The sequence below is a fragment of the Pagrus pagrus genome (genome assembly GCF_965226575.1).
Source record: "Pagrus pagrus genome assembly, chromosome: 10".
NCBI classification, from domain to species: domain Eukaryota; kingdom Metazoa; phylum Chordata; class Actinopteri; order Spariformes; family Sparidae; genus Pagrus; species Pagrus pagrus.
The window spans coordinates 29,424,498-29,450,590 of NC_140194.1; the positions used below are offsets into that span (position 1 = coordinate 29,424,498).

The 26,093-nt window shown below is 40.0% G+C and overlaps 1 protein-coding gene across 2 annotated transcripts; it reads right to left on the reverse strand.

Moving 5' to 3' along the window:
* Positions 1-1,981: 1,981 nt before the first annotated feature.
* wt1a (WT1 transcription factor a) lies at positions 1,982-22,878 on the reverse strand. Of its 2 annotated transcripts, none has more exons than XM_084365125.1 (8): positions 21,878-22,878; positions 17,791-17,913; positions 15,797-15,914; positions 7,097-7,196; positions 4,466-4,610; positions 3,099-3,188; positions 2,576-2,659; positions 1,982-2,188 (listed from the first exon to the last, which is right to left on the reverse strand). In XM_084365125.1, the coding sequence occupies exons 1-8, from the start codon at positions 22,350-22,352 to the stop codon at positions 2,067-2,069; spliced, it is 1,257 nt and encodes a 418-aa protein (XP_084221251.1). In that variant the 5' UTR covers positions 22,353-22,878; the 3' UTR covers positions 1,982-2,066. The 2 variants fall into 2 exon arrangements, with proteins under 2 accessions (XP_084221251.1, XP_084221250.1); XM_084365124.1 differs by having other exon boundaries at positions 2,567-2,659; positions 21,878-22,877.
* Positions 22,879-26,093: the final 3,215 nt, after the last annotated feature.

Here is a 26,093-nt window from a genome sequence, read left to right on the forward strand (position 1 = left end):
TAACGAGGCCAACAGTATTTAATGGATATTACTTTTTGTGTTTGAGGAGGAGTTGATATTATATTATCGTCGACAGAGTAAAACTATTAAGTGACCTTCTCGCAGGCTTAAGGCGATGAAACTATGTTAATGACTAATAAAACAATTATGACTTAATATAAAAAAACAACAACAAAGAAACTTTAAAGTAAATAAATAAAGACCACAGAGACAAAGTGATACTGTATCAAAACAGTCACGTTACATTTACACAGAGAGAAAGCATCGTTTTCAATTATCCCACATGTTTGAGTACAAAATGTTTCACTGACATCTGCTGTTTTATGACTCAAATATTAATACACATGAAAGAGAGAAAACTGAAAGTATAAACAGTTCCTGGATCCATCCAAAGAAAAGTCTAAAATATATCAGTTAAGTTACATATTTCCCCCCATGGAAAGAGTTCAGTTCCCATGGTGAAGCAGTATTATTTACATCTTGACCAAAATGTCCCGGCCACAGAGCCAGTGTGACCCAGCAGACATATTTTAGAGCTCGCAGTGTCTACAGCACTGCCAAAGTCCAGCAATATTTACACACCACAGGGACATGAGACGCACACCATTTAGCTCCAAGAGCGCTGAGCGCTGCTAGAAAAAAAATCCTCACATCCTCACATTGCCCAAAAACAAAATGTTAAGCTTTTTAAATACAACCATAAGGGCATGTTTGTGCTTGCAATGTCTACTTTATGCTGACCTGACAAAACATCCAAAGCTTACATCGCAAAGACTGCATTGGGTGTTAGATGAAAACTCTCCACTTAATTTGATCTCTTTAAATCAAGCGTTATCTTTTGTGTGAAATTATAAGAAACGGCAGAGGGACTGAATGCCACCTCACTCCCTTTAAGTCATTCCAGTGAAAGCAAAACTCGTTCACAAAATCATAATAAATAAGCCTTCCCGAACTGGTTCAACATAAAAGATATTTACAACAGCTGGAGGCGCGAAGCTGACCATGACCTTTGACCTCACTGTGCACATGATGGTGGCTGGTGAGGAAACCAGGCAACAACTGGGGATGAATGAAATATTACATTATAGTTAAAATGGAAACATTTTTGACTGAGACTCTTCTGGACTGTCTTACGTGCATTAACTCCACTTTTTCCATATTGTGCAGCCCTACTTGTTACATTTACATCTACCTGGCAGCATCTTTTGCCTGTTGAATAGTGTTACTGGTAAATGGAAACTTAAGTCAACGATGGCAATTCAGTTACTGATTGACTTTTGAAACATTAATTCAAAACTACAGGACATTTTTCTTGAAAGAATAATTCTGTTGATAGTCTGCTTTTTTAAATGTTTAGTTATATCCTATGAATAGACTAAAAGCAGCAATGGAGAGGCTGTACTGTGCCAAACCCGCAGCTGAAAATAGTCCCGAACAAATGCACTATTTACTGTCATAGGAAATGATTAAGCCTTAAAAAATACATTTACAATTACAATTTCAGTAGGAACAAATTCAGTATTCAGACCACAAAGAGCTGTGTAAGAAAAAAAAAAGGTTTCGTTGTTGTTTCAGGTACTGTTGAGACGATGAGTTTGAAGGCTTATCAGACACCAAAAAACTGCACAGCAGCGTTCAATACTACAGGGGAGGATTTTACATGTAATTTTACCATAACGCCAACAGAAATACAAAGTTGCACTATCCTCTATCAACAGAGTTGTTTTATTTAATTGAATGAGTTGGCTGCATTTTACACAAATTGATGGTTTGAGTCTTTTTCTGGGATTTGTTAACTTTAACAAAAATACAGAACATATCCAGCCTTATCTTTTAAAATCACAGTACAGTTTAAATAACCCACAGATTTCAGAACTATTTGAGCTCTAGTTTCTAAACTCAAAATAATTTTTAAGGGAGCCATTAGGACTCCACTGGCCCCTACAGAAGCTGGTTTCGTTGGTGCAAAGGGGGTCACAAGGTTTGGATTAACGGAAGACAGAAAATATAAGCAGATGTAATCCAGATGTTTACATTTAAAACAGTGATACGGGCTGACAAAAGACTCAGATGGCCAGCTGGAGCTTGGTGAGGTTCCTCTGGTGCATGTTGTGGTGCCGCACCAGCTCATCGCTCCGAGCAAACTTCTTCTGACAGTTGGGCCACCGGCAGTTAAATGGCTTCTCACCTGAGGGAGAGGTGGGTTGGATGGACAGGGTGACGGAGAAGGGGAAAGAAGATTGATTGAAGAAGAAGTGGAGAGGATGGTAACGACAGGAGCAAGTAGGAGAGGAGGGGTTTAGAGAGGATGGGTGGAATAATAATGAAATCAAGTGCAAAGAAAAGGGAAAAAAAATAAATATTAGAATATTATGCTTATTATAACCTGAATGGGGAAGAATCAATGAACTTAACATAGTACTGAATTTAGTACATATATGAAAAGTAGGAATAAATAAATGTTCACAAACTCTATGCTATAAAATTACTTTACTCTTATTCTACATAACTATACTATAAACATCAAATGGATGAAGAAGAAATGGAAAAATAAAAGTTTACGCACTTGTTTTACCTGTATGAGTCCGGGTGTGTGTCTTAAGGTGGTCAGACCGAGAGAACTTTCTCTGACACGTCTCGCATTGGAAGGGTTTAACTCCTAAACACATGTACAGTATGCATGCATACACAAACACACACACACACACACACACACACACACACACACACACACACACACACACACACACACACACACACACACACAAACAAGTCCACGTTCACCCAGACACACACACACACACAGAAAACACATGTTCAACATCACACAGACACACACACACACACAGAGGGAGATAGAAAAATACAGTAGAGCAGGGGTTTTGCAGGGAAGCCATTCCAAAGTTTGGCCAGCCTTTAGCAACTTTATCTGAGGGGAGTCAAGTGTGGTGCACCACAGTACACAAAATGCAAACTGTGCACTTCAAAAGACAAAATGGCTGTCATGCAAACAGCAGAGGAGAGAAAGTAGAGCTAATGCATTAACTGAAAGGAAAAACTTGAAAAAATAAAGGCAGATTGGGTAAAATTGATCAAACCTGTGTGCCTCCTCTGGTGTCTTTTGAGCTGATCAGAGCGGGAAAACCTGCGGCCACAGTCTGTGAAGTCACACTGGTAGGGTTTCTCCCCTGGACGAAGGCAAGAAAGATGAGGACACACACATTTAAATAATTCAATTTGAAGCTCTTTATGCCTGAAGATACTGAATCACAGATAACCATAGCAAAAAAGGTTTAAGGTCTCCTGGTTTAATTTTTTAGACAATAACACAGTTGCTCTTCTTCTTGTGACAACTGCAATAAATGTAAAGCTGATAATTAATTAAACAGCCAATTGACAGAAAATAAATAAATCAGCAACAGTTAATTAATTAATTTATTGCTTAAAAACAAAAACATTCAATGGTCTCGGCTGCTCAGAGGTGAACATGTATTGGTTTTCTCCGTCTTCTATGACAGCAAACTAAATATTGTTGGATTTTGGACTCTCGGTCGAAACAGACAAGCAATTTAAAGACTTTGCCATTGCCTCTGGGAACTTATGGCAGACAGCTTTATACTATTGTCTCACATTTTATAGACTAAGTTATTCATCTAGAAAAAAATCACAATCAGTGATGCTGTTGTTGCTAAATATATGTATGCAATGTACAAAGATAAAATTTGTCTATAAGGCATTTTAAGATTTTTGTCATTATCAAATTAAATTCCGAGATCAGAATAATTACTGCAGTTGAACCAAAGGCAGTTGTACTGGCATGATCTATGATCTCTCTGGCTCCCGAGTCACTCGAAGATGCCTTCAGTCTAGCTTTCCTAAAGGTTTATCTCCATTTCCTGACTGATTTAAATCACGTTTCATTATCAGAGATACTGAATACTTAAAGCAGCTGGACAAGAATCAGTACATTGTACATAATGTTATGTTTTTGGTTTTTTGTCCTTAAAAAACAAAAATGTGGGATAATTTAATTTTCTTTAAAAAAAGAAAAACACTTTACCATCGTTTTAAGTTAATATTTATCTGCTATAATGATTGAGAATAGGCTCATTATTTCACTTGTATTATTAATTATGATGTCAATATTGATGGTTTCTTTTTGAGACATGGCTAAAAAAAATCCCTAGGTTGTTCTACACTGCCACTGCATCAGATTTGACTGGAAATCCAACGGATCTCTTTATTTCACATAACAGGAAGTATTTTCTGGCAACAGCAGATACAGAAACTCAGGCCAATGGAAACATCATTTAAACAGCTTTTAAAAAGTTTCTTCTCCTTAAGCCAAACTGAAAACCTTTGAGTGAAGTAGGAACATGTGGGTGACAGTAACTGTGCTTCTGGGAAATGTGGCATTAACAACACTGCAGTGTAACATTACAACACATCCTCCTGTGGGGTTCACCTGTGTGTTTGCGACTGTGCATCTGCAGATGAGACAGCTTGAAGTAGCGTTTGTTGCACCCTGGGTAGGCGCACATGAACGGACGCTTCTCGCTGCTCTCTGACCGCACTATGGCTGGAGCGATGCTGGGCACCCGCCGCACATCCTGCACACACACACACACACACGCACACACACAAACAAACACTTTAATTTAAAGCCAAACCACTCAAAGGCAAATTAACAAAAACTCTCCCAGGACATCAATAATCGAACCAGTCAAATGTAATTGAGAAAACAGGCAATTAAATCTGTCCTTGTGTGTAAATAAGTGCATGTGATGTGTCTGGTTCACAGAGATCATTATAATAAAATGGTCATATATTCATTAGATGGAAATTAGCAGTAAAATGACCTCAGACTGACTGCAGCCCTCAGGGAGCTGTTAGTCACGCCTTTTAGACAGACCCCCTTTCAGAGCGCCCCATTACAGCCCTGCTGCTCAGTGCCGACGCTGCTGGAGAAGAATAACAGGAAGTACCACATGGCTGGAGAAAAAATAAAAATGTTGTATATTAGCTCGTCTGTACGGTAAATCTAGAGTGACCTGAGTTGAGTTTTTCTTGTTTTTCATGCCCTCTGAAGCGGCCTCCTGACCTATAGTTCCTCTCTTTTGATACTTATCAACCCAGTGCATGACATTTCAGCACTTTCTTCAACTGTTTCCACTTCCTACAACTCTACCTAAATACGTGTGCTGTTACTTTCTCTCCCTACACACCACCTTTTCTTCACCCTCCTGCAGCCATCTGCTACTAATTTCCTTAATGTCTAGCATAATGGCTAAAGAGACTCAGAGGTCAGCCCTGTTGCAATTAGTACTGTTAGCAGCTATCTATATTACAGCTGTTACATACTGGAAGAGGAGACACAGTGCCCATGTGACATTTACTGATTTTTGACCACCAAGAAAGACTCTCTGTCTTTCTCTGTGGAACATTTTTAGAATCAAAATGCTGCTCTGAATGATTGAGCAAGCTAAAGCTGCAAACACTGCTCATCGGTCTGATATAGATTAATAATCTACATCTCAACCCTGCCCAGCTAGTTAGCGGGCCAGGATGTTAGCATGTGAAGTCTTGTGGAGCAAAATAAAAGAAGCGGTCAGTTACTGTATTTATTCACAGCAGCAGCCTGGTTGGTTTAACAGGTGCTTACACTGTACTGGCAACATTTGGTAACAGTTGTTAAGCTTGCTTAAAAAAGGCTAGAGGCATTTGATCGGCTGAACGGTTGTTAGGAAATAAAAGAGTACAATTGTGAAAAATGCCAGTATGAAATAAAGACTTTTATTCTCTTTGGGGGACACTTTGGAATGAACCAATAAAATAACTGAAATAAAAACTCTTTGCTCGTAACCCTGTCAGTATGAAAAGATGATGAAATATGAGGCATGAGTCTGACTATAATTTTAAATAATTTCACATACTGTAGCTTCATTTTGGATCAAGTGTAATATTAATTTATTTATTTATCATCGACCACTTTGGGGCTCCGCACTGAAGTGATTGACGACTTATCCGTCACGCCCGTCTGCAGTAAATTTGTGCTGTAGGTGTTAGTTTAGCTAATGATTGATAGTGATATAATTTGTTGTGATTCATTAATTTGTGACGTGATTCCTGATCACAGAATAAAGTTTTCAACAAGCCGTTACTACTAATCATGAACCAATGTTAATGAACAATGACATTCCATGGCTGACAACTGTGTTTCCTTTGGCACTGCCAGAGATTAGCGTAATCCCTGTTGTAAAAATTATGGAGCAGAGCATCACTTTCCTACTCTCTGTCTGTTATTTCGCATTGTAGCAGCTCTTAAATTATACTTCAAAGGGCATAAGAGTGAGAGTTTGCTTATTATTTAACACTGAGCCAGACCTCTTATGTATGTGTTTTGTTCCATTTCTATGAACGGGGAAAAAAAATGAGCAAAGGGAAAAAAGGAGCAGGATGAATGATGAAACAGGCCCCAAAACGAAAGAAAGAAAGAAAGATCTCAGAAAGTCCCACTGCTGTGGACTAAGAGTGGGTCTGGAGAATCTCTGCTCCCTGTCCTTTAGAGCTGCTGACAGACAATAATTAAAATCTAATGATTTATTAACATGCTGATCCTCGTATGGAAACTGTATCTTTACCCAGCGTAACCCTGTGTGTGTGTGAGTGAGTGTGTTTTTCTCCACTGCTAATGGATTTGTGGAAAAAGATTCCTCTTGGCCTTTAGAGCTGCCTTTTAAAAATGTGTGTATGTGTGTATGCAACATTTTTGTGTGCGTGTGTAGGCATATAGGTGTGTGTGTTCATAGATCATAGCTCTGCTGCATATCAGTATTTCCTTTGCACATAGCCTGGTCATTGCATCAGACTCTCCTCTACTGTGTCATTAATGTGTTTTTCCTCCGCTGACCTTCGGCTTTCAGTATGTTAAGCATGTGCGTATGTCCTGATCTTGACACTAAACATGTACAGCAAAGAACACAGTATGTGTGTGCAGACAGAAGGTCTGTGTGACCTTACAATGACCTCTTGACAACTGAACAAGAAGAAACATGTAGAGACGATGTAGAAGCAGTGGCAGTAGTGAGAATCCTACCTGTATGCCCCTGAAGACTCCATGTGTGTGTATGCGGTACTGTGTGCTACAGCTGTACACCATGGGCGTGCTGGGGTCACTGTCGTAGCCTGTTGCGTGGCTGCCAACAGAGAAAGAGAGGAGTGATGGTGATGACGGATTCATTCTCACAGCAAATTAAAAAGTTAATTTACGTGAAAGTGAGAAAATCAACACAGTTTTGAACAGCTGTCTCAGAGTCACATCAGCTCCAAGATCAAATCAAATCAGTCATTTTCAGGAACATCAAAATTGGAAAGTTGTCAGTGCCAGTAAATCATTTTCTGATCACAAATACTCACAGGGAAAAAGAAGGTTTCCATGTGGATGACTGCCACATACAGTACAACAAATTTAAAACAGACACACATCAGATAACGAGATGCAAGAACATGAATCAATGCCATAAATCCATCCAGTGTAACAAACACTGGCAGATACATAGAGCATGAACGGCTGTTTGACTGCAGGCAGGGTCATGAAGGCATCATTATTCAAACATATTCACCTTGTCACATACAGCCCATAATGCAAAACACAGGCAAATCATTTATAGACACTGAGTTGACTGTAGAGATGTAAGTTGTGTTGATGGATGTGTTCTGTCAGAGGAAGTCAGTGGTTGTGTGTGTGGTAGCCTCTGTTTTATGCATGTGTATGTATGTTTGTGTTTTATATATCCAGTTCAGGATGTTAAACTTTGACTTTTTGCCACAATAAGCCCAGATACAAAATGAGCCAGCATATGTACAAGAGGATCACATTTAAACTGATATCAGAGACATGTGTTGGATGACTGCAGATATCTTGAAGTACTTTTCTGTGGTACTACGCAGTTTTTGCTCAGGCTTAATTTTAGACACACTAGCGATGGGGCTATAGGAAGCTTATAGCATGTCAGCCATTCCACCACTTTGGTTCAGACTGAAATATCTCAACAACTAAGATGACAAGATGAACCATGATTACTTTGGTGATCCCGTTCACATCTGGCACCATCATCTGGTCAAACTTTTAACCTGTCCAGTGCTTTCAGTCACAACCAGATACCTATGACATTCCTATGATCTTCAACTGTTTATATTTAATACTCACTAGCAAATGTTAGCATGCTAATACACTAAACTAACATGGTGGAGGTTATACCTGAAACAAGATAACACTGGCCTTGTGATCATGTTAGCATGCTAATACAGCCTCACAGAGCTGCTTACATGACAAACTAAGGCCTTTTCCCATGAGACCACTTTCAGTCATGTGTGTTCTGTTATCATCTAACAATCAACTCTAGATTAAGCAAGTATTTATCTAGTAGCATCTGCTACATTTCCTGAATCTCAAGCCTTGTATCATTACTGCTTCCTATGATTTTCTGATCACAATTTCCCAGAGCCCAAGCTCATGACTTCAAATTGCTTGCCCCTCTGACCAGCAGTACAAAATCTTGCATGATGTAGAACATTAGGCTAACCTGACGCGCCAGATGGTTTGTTGCACAGAACCATCTGGAAAGGCAACGTTAGAGACTGTTTGTAAAAGGGAAGGCACATTCAAAAAATTCCTGCCGGAGCCTGTTGGTAGATATACTCTCCAGTTCTGATACAACAGATGCTACAGCAGCATCTATGCCAACCTCTTGAAGGGCCGTCAACAAACAGTGGCTGGTCGTCACACCTAAAGGTCGGCAAGCTGCCAGAAGTTCCTCATAGGAACTTCCTCAAGCGCACAACTTGAAGCCTGGCAAGATGGATTCACGTAATCTCATGAATCCTTCTGTCTCGCAAAGTACAGGCAAAACAGACAAAAGCGGTAAAAAGTCATCTTTAAAAAGCTGCAAAACCAGGGAATATTTGACATTAAGGTTTGAAAATTACGTAAAGTATAAATCTTAAATGTATTATATTGTCCAGTTGATCTCCTAATTGATCAAAAGATTTCATCACTACCTACTACACAAGCAAAGTATACAGTTTGACAAATAGATTTCAGTATTTCACTTCAACAGCAGAACAAAAGCCGCTCTGTGTGACGCAGCCTCCAGCTTTGCCTCCGGTATCTTCTTATGATAACACACAGAGAAACAGAAAGCTCTTGTCTATGAAATGTGTTATATTTCAGTATGTCTAACCAAACGAGGAGGAGAGGAGTTTGCATCCTGTGCTGCTGCAGTGGGAACGTACTGTGTACAGCAGAGCGGCCATAAGGTGCTCTTTGTCTGCCTCGCTATTTCCAAGGACAGGCGGCATCGAGACTACCTCAGTGGTAGACACAGTGTTAATCATACTGTGTGCTCCTTCACTAAAGTTCATTCATCGTTCTTTTTTTTATATTTTGGTTCCCAGTAGCAACAAGTAACAGTAAATACAAATCTACCAAAGATTCATCTCTAAGAAAGCTCTATTAAATAAAAATATAACATACAAACATGTTAAAATATACCTAGAGTATGAATACAATAGATCTAATCGATTGATAAAGGTGTATGAATACCTACTGCTTACTATACAGCATATGAGACAGACTTTGATGCGTGCTCAAGTCCATAGGGGTCAGTGATGTCATAGTCACAAGTGTGAAAAGGCTCTCCTAATAACATTTACAACAGTTATTAGTTTAATATTTTAGGACTTTAGCCTTGTCACTTTCTTGTCAAGATCTGGATGAGTAGATGGATACCACTCCTGTTTGCCCATTCAATACAAGGCTGGATTGCTAAGCTCAGAATTAAGACTTGAATCAAGGAAAATGCTGGCTAGCTGTTTCCCCCTTTTACCAGTTATTATGCTAAGCTAAGCTAACTGGCTGCAGCTGCACACTTAGTTTACCGTACATACATACATGTGAGGGCCATCACCCTTTTCATCTAACTTTAGGTCAGACAACAAACTGTTTAGTTACAAATGCTGAAATATGTCATTTATAAACACTTTCCATAAGTGTGCAGATTCAAGCTAATTACCCACATCGCACTGCGCAACAAGCAATAATGTTTATTAAACTAAACATGACGTATGTAGTCTCATACGTTACTGTCCACAGAAACACCTCTGTGGCAGCTGACACAGTGTTGTTCAGTGTGAGGCCTATCTGCTCTTCCTCTCTAAGCTCAACTCCCCCAAACTTCCTCTTCCTCATCACCATCACCAGCTTCTCGCCCCGTTCCTCTTTATCTCCCCATCTTCTACTGACTCCCTCCTCTTGCTGTTGCTGTTATTCCCTTCCTCCTCATCCTTGCTACTCCCTCACACCTCCCCACCCTTCCCCTGCTCCCCCTCATCAACAGTCATGGAGGCTGAGCCACTGAGAGAAACACCAACACAGTCAGAGCTGAGCCATGCTATTAAAAGAGCACGGTATTATATGTTTGTCAACCTCTGAAGAAAAAAACACTTTAAGAATCACATTTGTCTCTCACCTTAATAAAATCAGCGAGTCCAACAAAGCCTCACTTGCACCGCAGGCACACACTCATACGTCTTTACAATGCAGCAACACCCCTGAAAAAACACACATTCCTTTTCACTTCCACTCCTTTGAGCACGTACACATTGCTATCAGGCACACAAACACACAAACACACTCATTCATCTGTTAACTATGATGAATGCCTGTTGGCTCAGAGTAGAATGGTATTTGTGAGCCGACGCAGATGCTGACCAGTGTGCAGCTATGCAGGTCACGGTGACATAAAGTACAGTTCATACTACTTCATGTTTTTAACTCTGTGGATGCTGATACTGCAGCGATTATTTGGTACTGCTTTCTAATAGCCCTTTCACACCAGACAAAAAACCTGCTAACACTCGCTAATGTCTGGCTTTTGCCTTCAGTGTAAATGTGTGTAATCAGCATTCACTTCTGCGTTAAATTAATGAATAAATATTTATCATTTTTCATCGGTTATGATGAAAACACCTAAGTGAACATGCTACTATTCGCCCTTCTTCAGGCGTGATGCTATGACAGTTGAACATTGTTCAGGTGGCGCTGAGTTCCGAAGAGAGGCTGAAGTAAACAATATTAAAAAAGTGGCCACTGCAGTGGCCTCTGTGCTTGTCAGCTGCCTGATCAGCACTGTGCATGTGCAACTATCAACAGAGATTAGAAGGAAGCAAGATGTCTCACTCCTTAAGAATTTCTGTTATCAGCTCCGGAAAAACGATCTGCTGCTTTCTACTGTTTTTCTGGCGCATTCATGATGATGAATTTGACGCACAAGCAAAAAAAAAAAAAAAAAAAAGAGTACAAGGGTCAAACCCGTATCCTTGGCAATATGAAAGAGTCAAACACCTATTTTAGTTGGTTTAAGAAACCTGCATATGAGCACTAATTTTGGTGTAGAAGTGGTATAATGTAGTTTAGCTGCATGGGATGTCATGTAGCAAAACATAATAGATTACCCAGGTATTCTGTTCCCAGGGGACCAGCTCACATCTTCCAAGAAGAAAAAAGAAATGAAATTTTAAGATGTGTTCAGACCTAATGCGAACAAATCTTCACCCCAAACAGCCGATGAACTGTTCAGACGTTAGCAGCAACCAGCTGTGTGTTAGTGCCATTGTGTGCTTGTATGTGGCCCTGTTCAAACCTGGTATCAACATCCAACATCCCTCCTGCATCGTGATCCGACTCAAGATAAATGTTGAGACGCATTCTAATATCAAGTGTGAACTGTCTGACTTAGAGATTCCCAGTTGTGATCACTCAGGGTGGATACCAGGTCTGGACAGTGCTGTTTCCTTTAATATGTTTTCACTCAAGTTGAAATGTTTAACTCACATGGGAGTCTTTGCCTCACCCTGCACTCCCTGTGCATCTTTGCCTTTACTTTATATGCAATTGCTCCCCTTCTAAAAACTTTACCTTTGACCATCAGGTTTCCCACCATCTTTTTCAACATAAACTTCACTGACTGCTACTATGTAGAGAGATGGATAAGTTCCTACCTCTTTATGGTGGATGCCAGTGTATTGACAGGGTTCCATGCCACACACTCCAACTGAGAGGTAATCTGATATAAATTTTCTCCTCTGTGGAGGGAAGACAAACGTAGAAGAAAAGCTCATGAGCTGTGCAGTGGACTATTACTTTGTAGGGTCGAGTGTGTGTGTATCCTTTTGCATATCTATGTTGCCTGTTATTGTCCTCAACAAAAGCACTCTAATGAAAAATGCTAACACACACACACACACACACACACACACACACACACACACACACACACACACGCACACACACACACACACACGCACACACACACACACACAGTCGCAGGTGGAGCCGAGGTCAAAGAATGTGTCTCAGACAGACACCAAGAAAGCTAAATTTCCCCATAACGGCCATCTTTCATTAAACACAGCAGACTCCACAACCATTATTCAGACCTGCGATGTGATCACACACACACACACACACACACACACACACACACACACACACACACACACACACACGCACGCACACACGCACACACAGTGGATTTATAGCTCCCCTCTATCACACCACCTGCAGGCTCACAGCAGTGTGGACGGGGTAGATGTGGTGCCTGGTACCCTGCTCATTACACAGCTATTATTTTACAGTACAGCAGGGGCACGCAGCCAGCAGAGCACACTCGGTATTTCTGCTGAAATATTGTTGGCACAGAGGCTGAGCACAAGATTTAAAGCTGTTATTCATGACATTTTCAAATAAATATGTGTCTGCTTTTCTTCTCTATTGCTGACGGATAGAAGCCATCAATGAGTCAGGCTTCATCCATTTAATGAAAGCTTTCTGTCCTTTTATGCCCTACACGCTTCATGTGTGTTGCAGAAGGTCTTTCCTGGGAAACCCCTCTGTTTCACAGGAAGCCTGCAGCAGAAGTATGATGAAAAAATGATTTCTTTGGAAAAGTTTAAGAAACTTGTTGTTTGCAATGAGTTGTGCAACTACAGAAACATTATCAACAGAAAAAACACACCATGCCACCAAACATGAAGCATGTGAGAGGTGCTGTAAAGGAACATCATGTTAAAATGTCCATTCAACAAATTTCTTTTTAAATTTGGAATTACAAAAAACAAAAACACACAAAAAAATTGACCAAAAATTGGGATAGCAGCCTTTTAAATAAATGAATGAACGAATGGATGGATGAATGGATGGATGGATATTTCTACTGCATGGTAGGAATATTCTGTCACAAGTAAAAGTCCTGTTCTCAAAATGTTATATTTACTGGATTATTGATTATTAATGCAATGTGTTCATCACTTTACCGTTGCGGCTGGTACGTGTGCGGATCAGTCATGTCTTGTTGATATATTAATGTCATAATTCATAATTTTAATATATTTTGTGTTATCAGCTGAATCATACTTTGTACTAGTATTACATTTACTTCAACTGTAATGTGTTTGAGGCACAAATCTCTAAACCTGTACAACCAAAACTATCTGCATGAGTTTTAGTCTGAATCGGGCGAACTTATCCTTTACACCTCCAAAAAGTTCAAAAACTTTGAAAAATTGTAACGTTTAAGAGTCTCCTTTCACATGCTGACATTGTTGTAGTTGCTGTAGTGTTGTAGGGTGTGAGCGTGTGTGTGTGTGTGTGTGCGCGTGGTGTGCGTGTGTGTGTCTCTATGGATTAATAAGACCTCAGCATGTTTTGGTTTCATGTTGTTCCAGCGGGCCGAGCTGACGGGCTGCAGAGTAAATACAGTCCTGTTGGTACCAGGCTGCGAGATTAGACAAACTGACTCTCCTTATATGAGTCTTCCCAGCCATGAGTGTGTGTGCTTGTGTGTGTGTGTGTATGCATGTACTCTATGTGTGTGTGTGCTGAGCTTATATCTGTTATGTTTATGACAAAGAAGAGCCTCAGACTGAGACTTTCAGGGTAGTTTTTTCCACCCTGTTCCTACATTGTTGGAAAACACTTATTGAGGCTCATTACAGCCGGTTTAAGATTTATTGGTATGTTTATGAAAGGCATGCGCAGGTAGTTCACTGCAGTGGCAGATATGGAGAAATTCTTAAATTTGTAGCTTACCCTGGTCAAATTGAAGTTAAGTGGTGTGCATTGTGATTACCATGAGTCCTTGATATGATTCACAGTGATTTCAATTAGGCAGTGAGTGCAAAATGGACAAGACGTCAGTATTGTCTTAACTTTACGAACTTTTGGTTCTAGTGTGTGGGAGGATTTGGGAGGATAGGAGGGGTTGAAAGGTTGTAGGAGGGTGTGGCTGGAGGTGAGCTGGACCAGAGTATGTGTGTGTGTGTGTGTGTGTGTGTGTGTGTGTGTGTGTGTGTGTGTGTGTGTGTGTGTGTGTGTGTGTGTGTGAGAGAGAGAGAGTGTTTCTCTATGATAAAACCAATTGAAAATCAATTAAAATGAACTGAATCAGGAAAAATCTTTCCTTTTGAAAACCTCTGAACTGGTCGTTTACTGGCAGGTGATGATGCTCAGATTTCTCTCTGTACCTATTGTTCTTCTGAGGAAATTTAAAAAAAGGCTGAATTCCATTTAGCTGCTTCAGTTTCATACAGTCATTACTGGTAAACTTAAATAGAACCGAGCCACCGTTAATGTTATTAGTAACCAGGTTCTCTTTCTATCATAACAAGTAAAAATGTGAAAAATACCTACAATTAAATTTTGCAAACACGACTAACCAAGCTGCTAAAATACAAAAGTCGCCTCTTCACACTTTACATCAGTGACAAGAATAGAATGACCCAGCTATCAGTGAAAAGTTTGAAAATAAAAAGCTGTGGTTTCTGGCAGCAGACGGACGTTTGTCGAGTGGAATCTATTTCTGAAATGTCGCGTTCCAGTTATTCATCTACTGCAGAAATCAGACTGTTTTGGAAAAACAACTTAATGTGACTCAACGAAATGAGCAGCACTCTGTTATGAATGTTTTTACTTTATTTGCTTTCAGTTTCTTACTTTCCTCTTTTTAATTGAGTATCTAAACATAATTAGAACAAACTTAGACTGGCCTCCAGTGTTGTCATAGACAATACAACAGCACAGGTAAACTACAAGTCATATTAATCACCAGAAACTAGAGTGCAAAATGTTGCTGAAAATAAAGACACTGTACTGTATAAAGCCAGAATATAATTGCCTTGAAAACACTAATAAACTAAAAGAAAAAACAACAGCCTGGCTCTGGATTTGTGCTGGGATAATATATTAGTACACACAATGCCACACAAAAGACCAGTGGTGAATAAAAACAGCAGAATAATGACGATTGCTCTGCATAGTTTTGTAAATGGTGAGCAAAATAACTTGATTTATAATATTCTTTGAATATTTTCCAAACGGTAAATCAACCCGCTTTCCTTCAGAACTTCCTGCCACTGTTAGTTTACTTCCTTCAGTGGCAGCGTGACTTTCTTTTGTGTCTAATCTGCATACAAACAACATTTTTAAACCACATAAGGGAGATAGTCACAATTGCCATGGCTGAGTTAGCATGGAAACATTCAAAGAAAGAACCTGGAGGAAGGAGAACAAAAACAGAGAGGAAGCCGCTACTGCAGGCAGACCTGTCCTGAAGGTGAACATCCTGTTCGAAACAGCATCCTGCCACCTTTCACTGAATTAAATCTGTTTGTTATGAAACAATCGACAATGGTTTCTGAAACCTGTCCTGTGTGTGTTTTGTGTGTGTGTGTGTGTTACCTGTTGTAAGGGTTCCTCAGCAGCAGAGCCTGGCTGCCTGTACAGCTGTCAGAAGGTGTGTGACATCCGTAGACAGGAGGAGGTACAGGATACTGCTGCTCACCTGTAGAGCACAGACCTACACGCACACACACAGACACACTTTATATAACATGTGCGAATGTGGAACACTCAGAGGAGGATTGTTGATGGGTTTAATCTGCTATCATATCTCATCTACTTTTAAGCTCTGCCCTCTCTTGGCCTCTCCTATTTGTCTCCATTCTTCACCAGTTTCTTCTACAAATAAAGACCCTTCACTTCATGTTTCTCTCCGAGCTTCCCCGGCAGTGTAGCGAATGGCTCCCTCGACATTTCTCCACATTCCAAAATCCCTCTCAGCTCCGATTCTCCCCTCTTATCTTCGCTTTAAAAAGTCGGCAAAAATTTACGACAACGGCTCAATAAAACAAATACATTTAAATATTTACTAATAACATGCGTAGAGGAGGGATTAAAGGGAAAGGTGGGTGGATGAAAGCTGGGATGAGAGGAGGAGACGAGGGAGTTCGTGAGTCAGGATGTGGCTGATTTATACCTCCGACAGGCAAGGTCACAGTGGAGACGTCAGAATAAGGGACAAGACACTCCCTAGGTGAGGGCCATGGAGCTGCCATACAGACGCAGCTGTGCATTTACACAGGGGCTTTAAATACACACAGAGATCTACTTTTATTCTTATTGAAAGACACTCTGGGGTAAAGTGTTATTTAAAGAAAAAAAAATAGAGGTCCAAATTATTCTGGACAAAATATATTGAGAAGCGCCAGAGTCGTCCCCAGATCTGTGCAGGAGAAGTTAGACTGCAGGAACCCTGGGACTGATACAGTCAGGACTGTTTGTTCAAAGTGCATTTAGAGTGAGGGAGTTACATTTAACCCCGCTGGTCTGGACTAGGGGAGAGGAAATCATATAACTTATTACGCAACAGAACTGCCCTAAAAACTATCTCCGACTACTGTTCACCGTAGAAATGTACAAATTCTGTTAAAATTGATGTTTTAACTAAAACTCACCATCAGACTTGCAGACCTGCAGAGAACTCTAGCTAGGTAACGAGCTAAAGCAAGTGAGCGACATCAAGTGAAAGCTAGCTGGCTAGCCACAGGCTAGCATTAGCTAAAACTAAAGCTAATTATTATTAGTGTTTATTGCGTAAGTGAAAAATAATCATTTTAACAAACTGACTTCTACATGAGTCAGTTTGTTCATCCACATTAAATAATGAGGCAGTGGCTAATTCCAGTTATGACCAATCAACTCGTCCTCAAGCTAACTAGGTTAGCAGAGTAGCCTTGCAGTGACATCTTAGCTTTTGACTTAGGAGAGTTCACATGACTTGATGTGGTTAAACTACCTGTAATGGACATATCTAATATATTAAATTGTAAATGAATTCATTATATTGATTTCAGCAGGCCATAAATATTAGATGGCTAGTTGGACAGGTAGACACCTAGCATAACAAGAAATACATGTTATTTAACTACATTTAACTAACTGTTAATTAGCAATAAACTGTACATTTTATTTAATAAAAGGCTTACGTTTGTCTCTTAGCTGTAAACCTGAGCGAAACCTAAACAGGCATAAAATGAAATCTTGAATCTAAAATTTAAAAAGTTGAATCTGATTAAGTAAAACGCGGAATGCATAGTTGTTTTTTGTTGTTTTTAATGTAACTGTTAAGAAATTGAGTCAATCGTCTCCTGGTGTGTGCTGAATATTCAATGTTTTTTGTCCCACTGTGGTTTGTCCTGTACCGGCTGCACCCAGAAGAGAATGAGCGCAGTGCACGGGGGTATCTTCCGTTTTCAGGCGTAAAATGAAGTCATTACAACCTCTCTATCTGTTACACAATTTGCTGACCAGTTTGAAAACTATGTGTGTATCAAATACATTCATTGACTGACTTTATTTCGTGTCGGTGTATACAAACACATGCGTGCCCTTACCCATAGTGCTTTGCTGAGTTATAGCGTCTTCATGTTTGAAAGAGTGGTTGGAGAACTGCGAGCTGTGGTGTGTAGGAGTGTGGCCGTAATTACCAGCTCCATCGAATGCAACCGTGCTGTAACCTGCGACACAGAAAGAAAAAGCAGTAAATATACAGAGTCAACACTGGAGATTACAGATGACCTCCTGAACACCAGAACCAATAAAACTTACTCCTGTCATTTTGTAATTCCATCACCAGCTACATGCTGGCATTTGATTTCATGTTTTCCCTTATTTGTAAGGTGCTACTATCACTGAATAAAATCATAATTCTGCTTTATGAGAAGAAATGTTTAAAAAAAATTAAGGTTGTGACAAAAATATGATAAAAAAGTTTGTCCGTTTGCAGTTTGACTGCTGCTGAGTAGAGCACAAGATGTGAGCTGAGATTCTGATCAGATCAAAGAGTGCTCATAAAGTCTGGTGCCTCTTTCCACAGAAAACCTGAAGAATTTCCTACATTTTAGACATTAAAAAATCCTTATTTTGAATTAACTATGGAACTTTGGCACTTATTTATCTGTAAATCTTTGAAGAAATTTTTTTTTTTTCCCCAGAAGGGTTTTATGTTAATGTTTTTATGATTTCTAATGGTGTATATCTCAGGCTATCTCAGTCTCTTCACAGCTGGTGTAAAGCAACTTCTGCAACATTATACATGTATACACAGTTATGTATCTCGGGTGTATTTTCCTTTGAACGTGTAACACAAAGTGATGGATACTGCAGAGAGATGACAGGTCTGAGATCAGTCTCTGAGTGGGTGAAAAAGATTATTTCTTTGATTTGGTTTTATTAAACGACATGACACCAAGACAAGAAGAAAAAAAAGTACCACACATGTTCACGCACACAAACACACACACAAAACACACACACACACACACACACACACACAAACCGTCGTTGTTCATCTGACATCGCAGACCAGACCTGACTCATGACTTAGACTGACCTAAAGGGCACAACACAGTCCCATAAATCACCCACATGCACTCTCTCTCTCTCTCTCACTCACACACACACAGACACACACACACACGCTCTCTCTCTCTCTGTCTGTCTCACACACACACACACACAGACACACACACACACACACACACACACACACTCTCTCTCCCTCTCTCTCTCTCTCACACACACACACACACACACACACACACACACACACACACACACAGACACACACACACACACTCTCTCTCTCTCTCTCTCTCTCACACACACACACACACACACAAGCTTCATTAATTAAAATGCAGCACTTTCACTCACTCTGCTTGGTGGATCATTGGGTAAGAGGAGAGAGAGGAGAAAAAAAACTCATTAAACATCTCCATTTATCTTCCACTCACCCCTGTCTGACTCCTCCGTGTGTGTGTGTGTGTGTGTGTGTGTGTGTGTGTGTAGGGCGATACTTTTGTTCCCTTGAAGTCCAGCGTTGAGGTGACAAGCAAAGGGGTTAATTTGTGTTCAACTGGAAAACCCAAAGTGTGGAAATACCCCAAGACTTATTTCACAGATATTGAATGAGTGGATTTCAGTTCTTGAAGAGTGAACATTTACAACATTAAACTCTTTCATAACTTGCATTCCCTCATATTTGTATTATTTTTCATCCAGTGTATTTGTCGCTGCTTTTTATATATGAGTAGGAATCAGCACAACTTAAATCAGAATCATTGAAGCTGTGTGTCCCGGCTTCAATGATTCTGATTTCAGTAGCATTTCAAATATTATCTTTAAATATAAGCAGTGCTAGTGTAGCGCATCTCACTACAGTAACAGTTTACTTAAAGTGTAAAATATATTTCACTCTTTAAACAAATAAAACATGCTTTAAAATGAAAATGTTTTTCCTTGCAGAAATGTGTGTCTATGATTTTTTTTATCTCTAATTACTGACTAGTACATGGTTGATTTTCCACCTGCAGGCCTGTCTGGACGAGCCTACGCTACATGTGAACAAGTGAAAGTGTAAGAAATAGAAGAGCTGAATGCTCTTGTATAAAAATGAAATCCCTCCTGGAGAGAGTTCACAGTGATAGTCTCTACGACCCTGCCCTGTTATCAGCTCTACTGTGTGACCCCAGTCCTGCTGTTAGTTTGTTTGTCTGTGCTCGTCCAGCCACAGCGGGGAGCAGATAAAACAGGTTAGAGGTCGGCTCAGCTCTTTGATTATAATGTTATTCCTAAATTATCTGCTTGATAAGCATGTTATTACTAATTAATCTGTTGGGGAACCACAAACAGATCTATTATCCTACATGGAAAGGACCAGGGATCAGGTGAGATCGGCAAGAAAAAACTCCAGCGGGTTAGATTTTTAAAATAAAGTATGCATATACAGTATGCATCGTAAGTCATGATAAATGGCACCCACGGCATTAGTTATCAGAATCCCTGATTCCCATTATTGACTGTTGACACATTTCCTCATCAAGTTTCCATCGTATCACGTATTTGTTAGTAAAGCATGAAACAGAAACATTAAATCCAATGACTTCAGTGTAAAATGTGATGATGCTCACATACTAATAATGAATTACACTGCGGAAAAGAAATATGTGAGTTCAATTAAGTTAAACACAATTATCTCAGTTCTATTCAACTGAACATAATAGATTTTAATCCAAACATTCATCTGATTTAAATGAACAAAAAGTCAGTGTGTCATTCTCACTCTCTCACTGTCTACTTGTTTAAACTATTTTAACAGTTCAGTATGAGTTAACGAACAAAACCAAACTTTAAAGGATTTTTATTGACACGGCTATTTTTTTTTTTTTTACCAATTCTCAAAATATGGATTGAAATATAAAGTACTGACACTAAAACTATAGCTGTGTGTACTGATATGTGTGAGAAACACCAGACTCCAACATTAAAAATAAGGATTAAGTCAGTAACGCTTTCTTATAATTACATATGAACAGTTTCCATAATTTATCACCTCAGTGATGCCTATTATATATATATATACACACACACACACACACACACACACACACACACATATTTGTGTGTGTGTGTGTGTGTGTGTATATATATATATATGAAGTTGTTTTGTTTTTTGTCAGTCATAGTAAAAATAGTTTAAGAGGTGTCAGTTCTTTAATCAGCTGTTGGAGATGTACATAAGACAATACTTGATCAAAAAATAGAAGAATTGTAATTTTCTCTCCATCTTCAATGACAAGTTTCATACAAAGTCCTGAGCCTGGAATTATTTGAAATCTATAGACAAAACTTTTGTTTAATGTTGAATCTCAAAACATTAATTTCAAAATAAATAACAAAATATAGTATTTAAAAAACCTGAAGGCCATGAATGTGTCGAGTACAAAGTTATTCTTAAAAAATCATGAAAATATAGTTTATATAATGACTATTAATAAACATCACAGTGACTCTCACTTGAAGAGAGTTTGTTTAGGCAATACAGGTTCATAAATATGACTTATTCTCTCAGCTGTGACTCAACTGTCTTTTTGAAAGGGCCATCTACACAAACAGCACTAAACATAGCTATTTATGGCTTAAACATTAACACCATAATACTAAAGTGATTCCTCAGTAAGCGGTGGTTGATTTACACCGCCTTCTAAGAAACAGACAAGAGCCTTTAGTTTTCCGTGAGTGTATAAACTGGATCACCCCTCTACACTGATATGCAGGAGTCCCTCTCCTTTTTTAATGTGAATTCTATTTTAAATAGTCATCTCCTTGTTTATCACATGCTCAGCGGTGCAGTGCAAATTTTGGTGAACAAAGGCCTCCATGCACTGAAGGCAACACATCTGCCGATTTAAACTACATACCGTAACTGCTCAAAGATGGGTAACATGAATCTGCAGCATCTCTGCACTGACAGAGTCGAACAAATGAAGCGCTGAGTCGTCCTGTGTTTACACTTAATGTCACTGGCAAAGCTTCTGGGAACAAGAGTGACTAAATGCTGATACTGTGTGATTGACTGACTTAATGGCATCCAGAAAGAAAACACACTCACACACACACACACCTGTCCATCAGCCCTACCTGTCTGGTTGCGGGCTGCCTGCTGTGTGTCCATGCAGTTGGTCAGGTACGGTGGGTTGCTGAACATCCTGCTGGGGGGCTGGTGGTGGTGTGGGGCGGTCACAGACGGCGGTTGACTAGGGGCTGGCGGTGGAGGAGGGGGTGCCCCGAACGTTGCCCCGTACCTGCAGGCCCCGGTCCCCGTGAACTGCCCCGAGAAGTGGACGGTGAAGGCGCTGAGGCCGCAGTGAGGGTCTGTGTCCAGGTGGTGGGGGTCGCTGGTGGCCCCCCAGCTGGGCTCCTGCTTGATGAAGGAGTGTGGCCCCAGGGAGGTGTGGGGGGCGGCCAGGGAGGAGTAAGGGGAGGCGGCCGTGTGGAAGTCCAGGACGGGAGCCCACTGAGGGGCCGTGCTGACAGGTAGGGCTGGGCAGCCAGGGCTGGGGCCCGCCGGGAGCGGGGGCAGCAAGGAGTTCAGGTCACGTACATCTGAACCCATTGTGGTCCAGGGAAAATAACTAGGACAAAGGTAATCTATTTTTAAATTTGATCTGTCACCCTGTAACTCTCTACCTGTCTGCCTCCCTGCCTGAGTGTCTGGCTGACCCGAACCCAAATCAGCCAACACCCACTAAATCCACGAGTCTTCCTTTAAGAGCTTTTTCTTCTCTTTCACAAGTCTTCTCGGGTTCGTTTTTTGTCCATTAGTTGTTTACGACACCACACAGCTGCTCTGGAAACTCCTTAAGTCCGGCAGAAGTTCATGGCGACACAGCAAAAGTCACAGCGCTCAACTTTTCTAAGCAGCAGCAGCACAGGAAGACGAAATAAAGAAAACTTCAAGGCGATGATGAGTCGGGATCTTCACTGATTTGGTCCACAGCAGCAGTGAGAGAGCGTTTGGCTCGGAGAGATGGAGTCCATTCAAGGAGGATAGAGGCTTCTGTTCAGAGCTTTCTCAGTGAATGGAGAAAGAGGAGTGGAGGAGTGAGGAGGAGTAGCCCTCTTTTCCCTCCACGCTCTTAGCCTGTGTGTGTGTGTGTGTGTGTGTGTGTCTGAGGAGGGTAGGAGGTGGAGTCAGGAGGTGATGAGGGACAGGAGCCCTCTGACTTCATTCATTTACTGTATGCTGAACAACACACACACACGCAACACACACATTTGCAGGAAAATACGTAAAAAATGAAACCTCAGTGATAAAATCAGAAATAATTCCTTATAATTCTTATATTTTGGCGGAGAAGAAAATCCCATTCATATTTTTCAAGTACAGCGTTGTTTCAGGTCACAGAGCTATAAATCTAGTTTATCATTGAGAGGCTGATATTTTTCATCTAGTTGATTTTTCAGGGTCAGTCACACAGAGGCTTATTATTTCTAATCAAGAACCATTTCACGGGCAATTTTACCAAGTTTCTAATCGAAAAATTCTCCAAAACATCCAGCGACAGGCTCGTTTCTAAATCTTAAAATGCACCTGGACAGACACAGAAGTGAGGACTGAGGCCCAGCTTTACGGTTTTTTTTACACGAATTAGACTCAATAGATTCACCTTCTCCAGAAATCTGCTGCAGCTTGTTCAGGTTACACACTACAACTCTTCTCCCGAATTAGATTGTATATTTATTTTGAAAGATTGATGATAGGATAAAAGAGGATAACGGTTTAATTGAGCCTAAATCTGCTGACGGATTCATTGTTAACTGCCCGCCTGAAGATAAACCTCCTAGATGAAGGCCTTTAAGGCGGCGCTTTGTAAAAGAGGTGTTCGCTTCTCTTCAACTGGCCTGTTTATATTTCACCTTTTCATTTTGTAAATAAATTCAGTCAATAGTAGGCCTAGAGGTAAATTAGCTTTAAAGAAGGCCGGTGCTCCTGACACAAATATTCGTTTACAAATATGATTTATTATGACCTGAAAACTACCGAAAATAAATTTAAAAAAAACACTCGGACAGATGTTTAATGTAAATAGTGAAGGGAAACAATTCGTTTTTTATTAAATGATTTGTTTTAATAAAGTGCATAATAAATAAAATACATACATTTGAAAAACCGTTTTAAAGCGATATTTATTATTATTATTATTATTATTATTATTATTATTACAGCCGGTTTCCGCCTTCACTCTCTGTTCATTAGCTGACATGATAGATGTGTCCGATCTGCTCTAATCGTTATGTGTGTGTGTGTGTGTGTGTGTGTGTGTGTTGGTCGGAGCGGCAGGGACGATGACGGCTCTCGATGCAAATATGATCTTTTACCAACAGTACTAAGGGGCTCAATAATAATGCAGACAGACTTTAACGTCCAGTTCATCTTCTAAATAACAGCCTCCGATAACACAAAAACGAAAAAGTCTCCTTCTTTTTTCACACCAAGTGTGTGGACTTCATTTAACGCACACAGAAAAAAAATCAAACACACATTAAACAAAAGGTTTCAGCTCCATTAATCACGCTGCATGAAGTCATTTTGTAACAAATGTAGTGATTCATTCAGCTAATAAATACTGTTTTAAAATAATCAGTCGGCATTTAGCTATTTGTGCCTTTTAAACACGTTAATTAACGGGAAGGCTTCCGTGTGTTTAGCGTTTTTTGAGCTGTCCCGTTCAGTCTGTAAGGAGATGTGTCCCTTCTCGTTCTCCGTCAGCCTTTCTCTGTACCAACCTCATCGCGTTACAGTCAGAGCCGACCCGCAAGGAACAGGCCGGATGACCCTGCTGACATAAGTTCACATGGGGAGAGGATGAGACAGCTATGATGAAGCATCTTCAGGCTGCCTTCCTCCACCAGCGACACGGACTCTCACAGGAGCAAACACATTTCACACTGCCACTTGTTTTTTTTCTTATTTCCCCTCAGAAAAGCTCCAAATTAATTTGTGCATTGATTTTCTTGGCCATTTAATTCTGTGATATTTTCAGATAATTTTCTAATACAGCTAATTAATTAGTAAATTCATTAATTATTAATTGTATGTTTAATGAGTCACCACACGTTTCATTAAACAAGAATTACTGTATGGGTAAAGTTCAGGTATTTTTTCCACATCAACCTGCTCAGAGACGTCAGGTTGAACATCATAAGGATGTATAAAAAACAAATGAATAATACAAAAGGTCCAGATGAATAAGAAGCAGAGAAGAGAGGCAGTCCCTCTGATTGGCTGTGTGCAGGTTTAGAAATGTTTTGAGCAGAATTGACAGGCCTGATAAGACTTGTTTCTTAAGGAAGGTTACTGTGACACAGCACTCTGTAGCTTGAGACGAGTCAGCTCCTTGGACAGAAAAACAATGATGTAATGTTTTCTGATGTCAAGGGCGATTTTATAGCTGAGATAATGGTTTACTGCTTGTTGCCATCTTCATCACTTTCTGCAGACAATACATCCAAATATGGTCAGAGGAGGAGTTGGATGAATGGAGATGAGTTGGAGCAAGTAGCAGCCAGCACAGCTGTGGGGTAAGCTGAGACACCTGCCAATCAAGGCCATACTGTCCCCGAACATACTTTATTTAAGCCTTATTATTTCCAAGACAAACTACAGTCTTAAAGAGCGTGTCAATCCACCCGCTTTATGTGCATTTTCAGTTTTAACATAAAAAAACAAAGTGGAAACGCCGTCAAGTGGATATATTGCAAAAAGGTTTTTATGCTTGGCTGAGGTAGAAAAGTTGCTGCATCAGTAGAAACAAAATGCAACAAAGTGCAATGGAAACAGATTAAGCCAGACAGTCATGATGTATTGTACATGAAGCATGTGAATTAGCTCAGCAATGAGATGACAAATAGCATTTGGAGTGACTGTTCCTCACATTAATACATGAAACAAAGAGAAAAGACTTACCGACATCATCTTTTGTGCATTACTTCCCATCGTGTGAGGTTTGACCAGCAACTTTTTAATGTCGTCTTGTTGTGTTCTTTTGCAAAGGTTTAAAGTCAACTGACTGAAGAATTAGTGCCACTGACTGTTTATCTTAATGCACTTTACTCCTAATATAACAGTTTTGGATGGAAACATAGGTCAATTCGCATTTTCTTTAGCAGATTTTCTGGAAATTAAGTTAAAAATTTACACTGCTATTTCTCAAATTCACCACCTAGTGGTCATTACATGAACTGCAGCTTAAAGCACATCCCACTCAGACCAAACTGTTCGACCCCAATCCCAGACAGCAGGCAGGAAAGAGTCAAAGAAAACCAATATTGAAAATCAACATTTACAAAATTA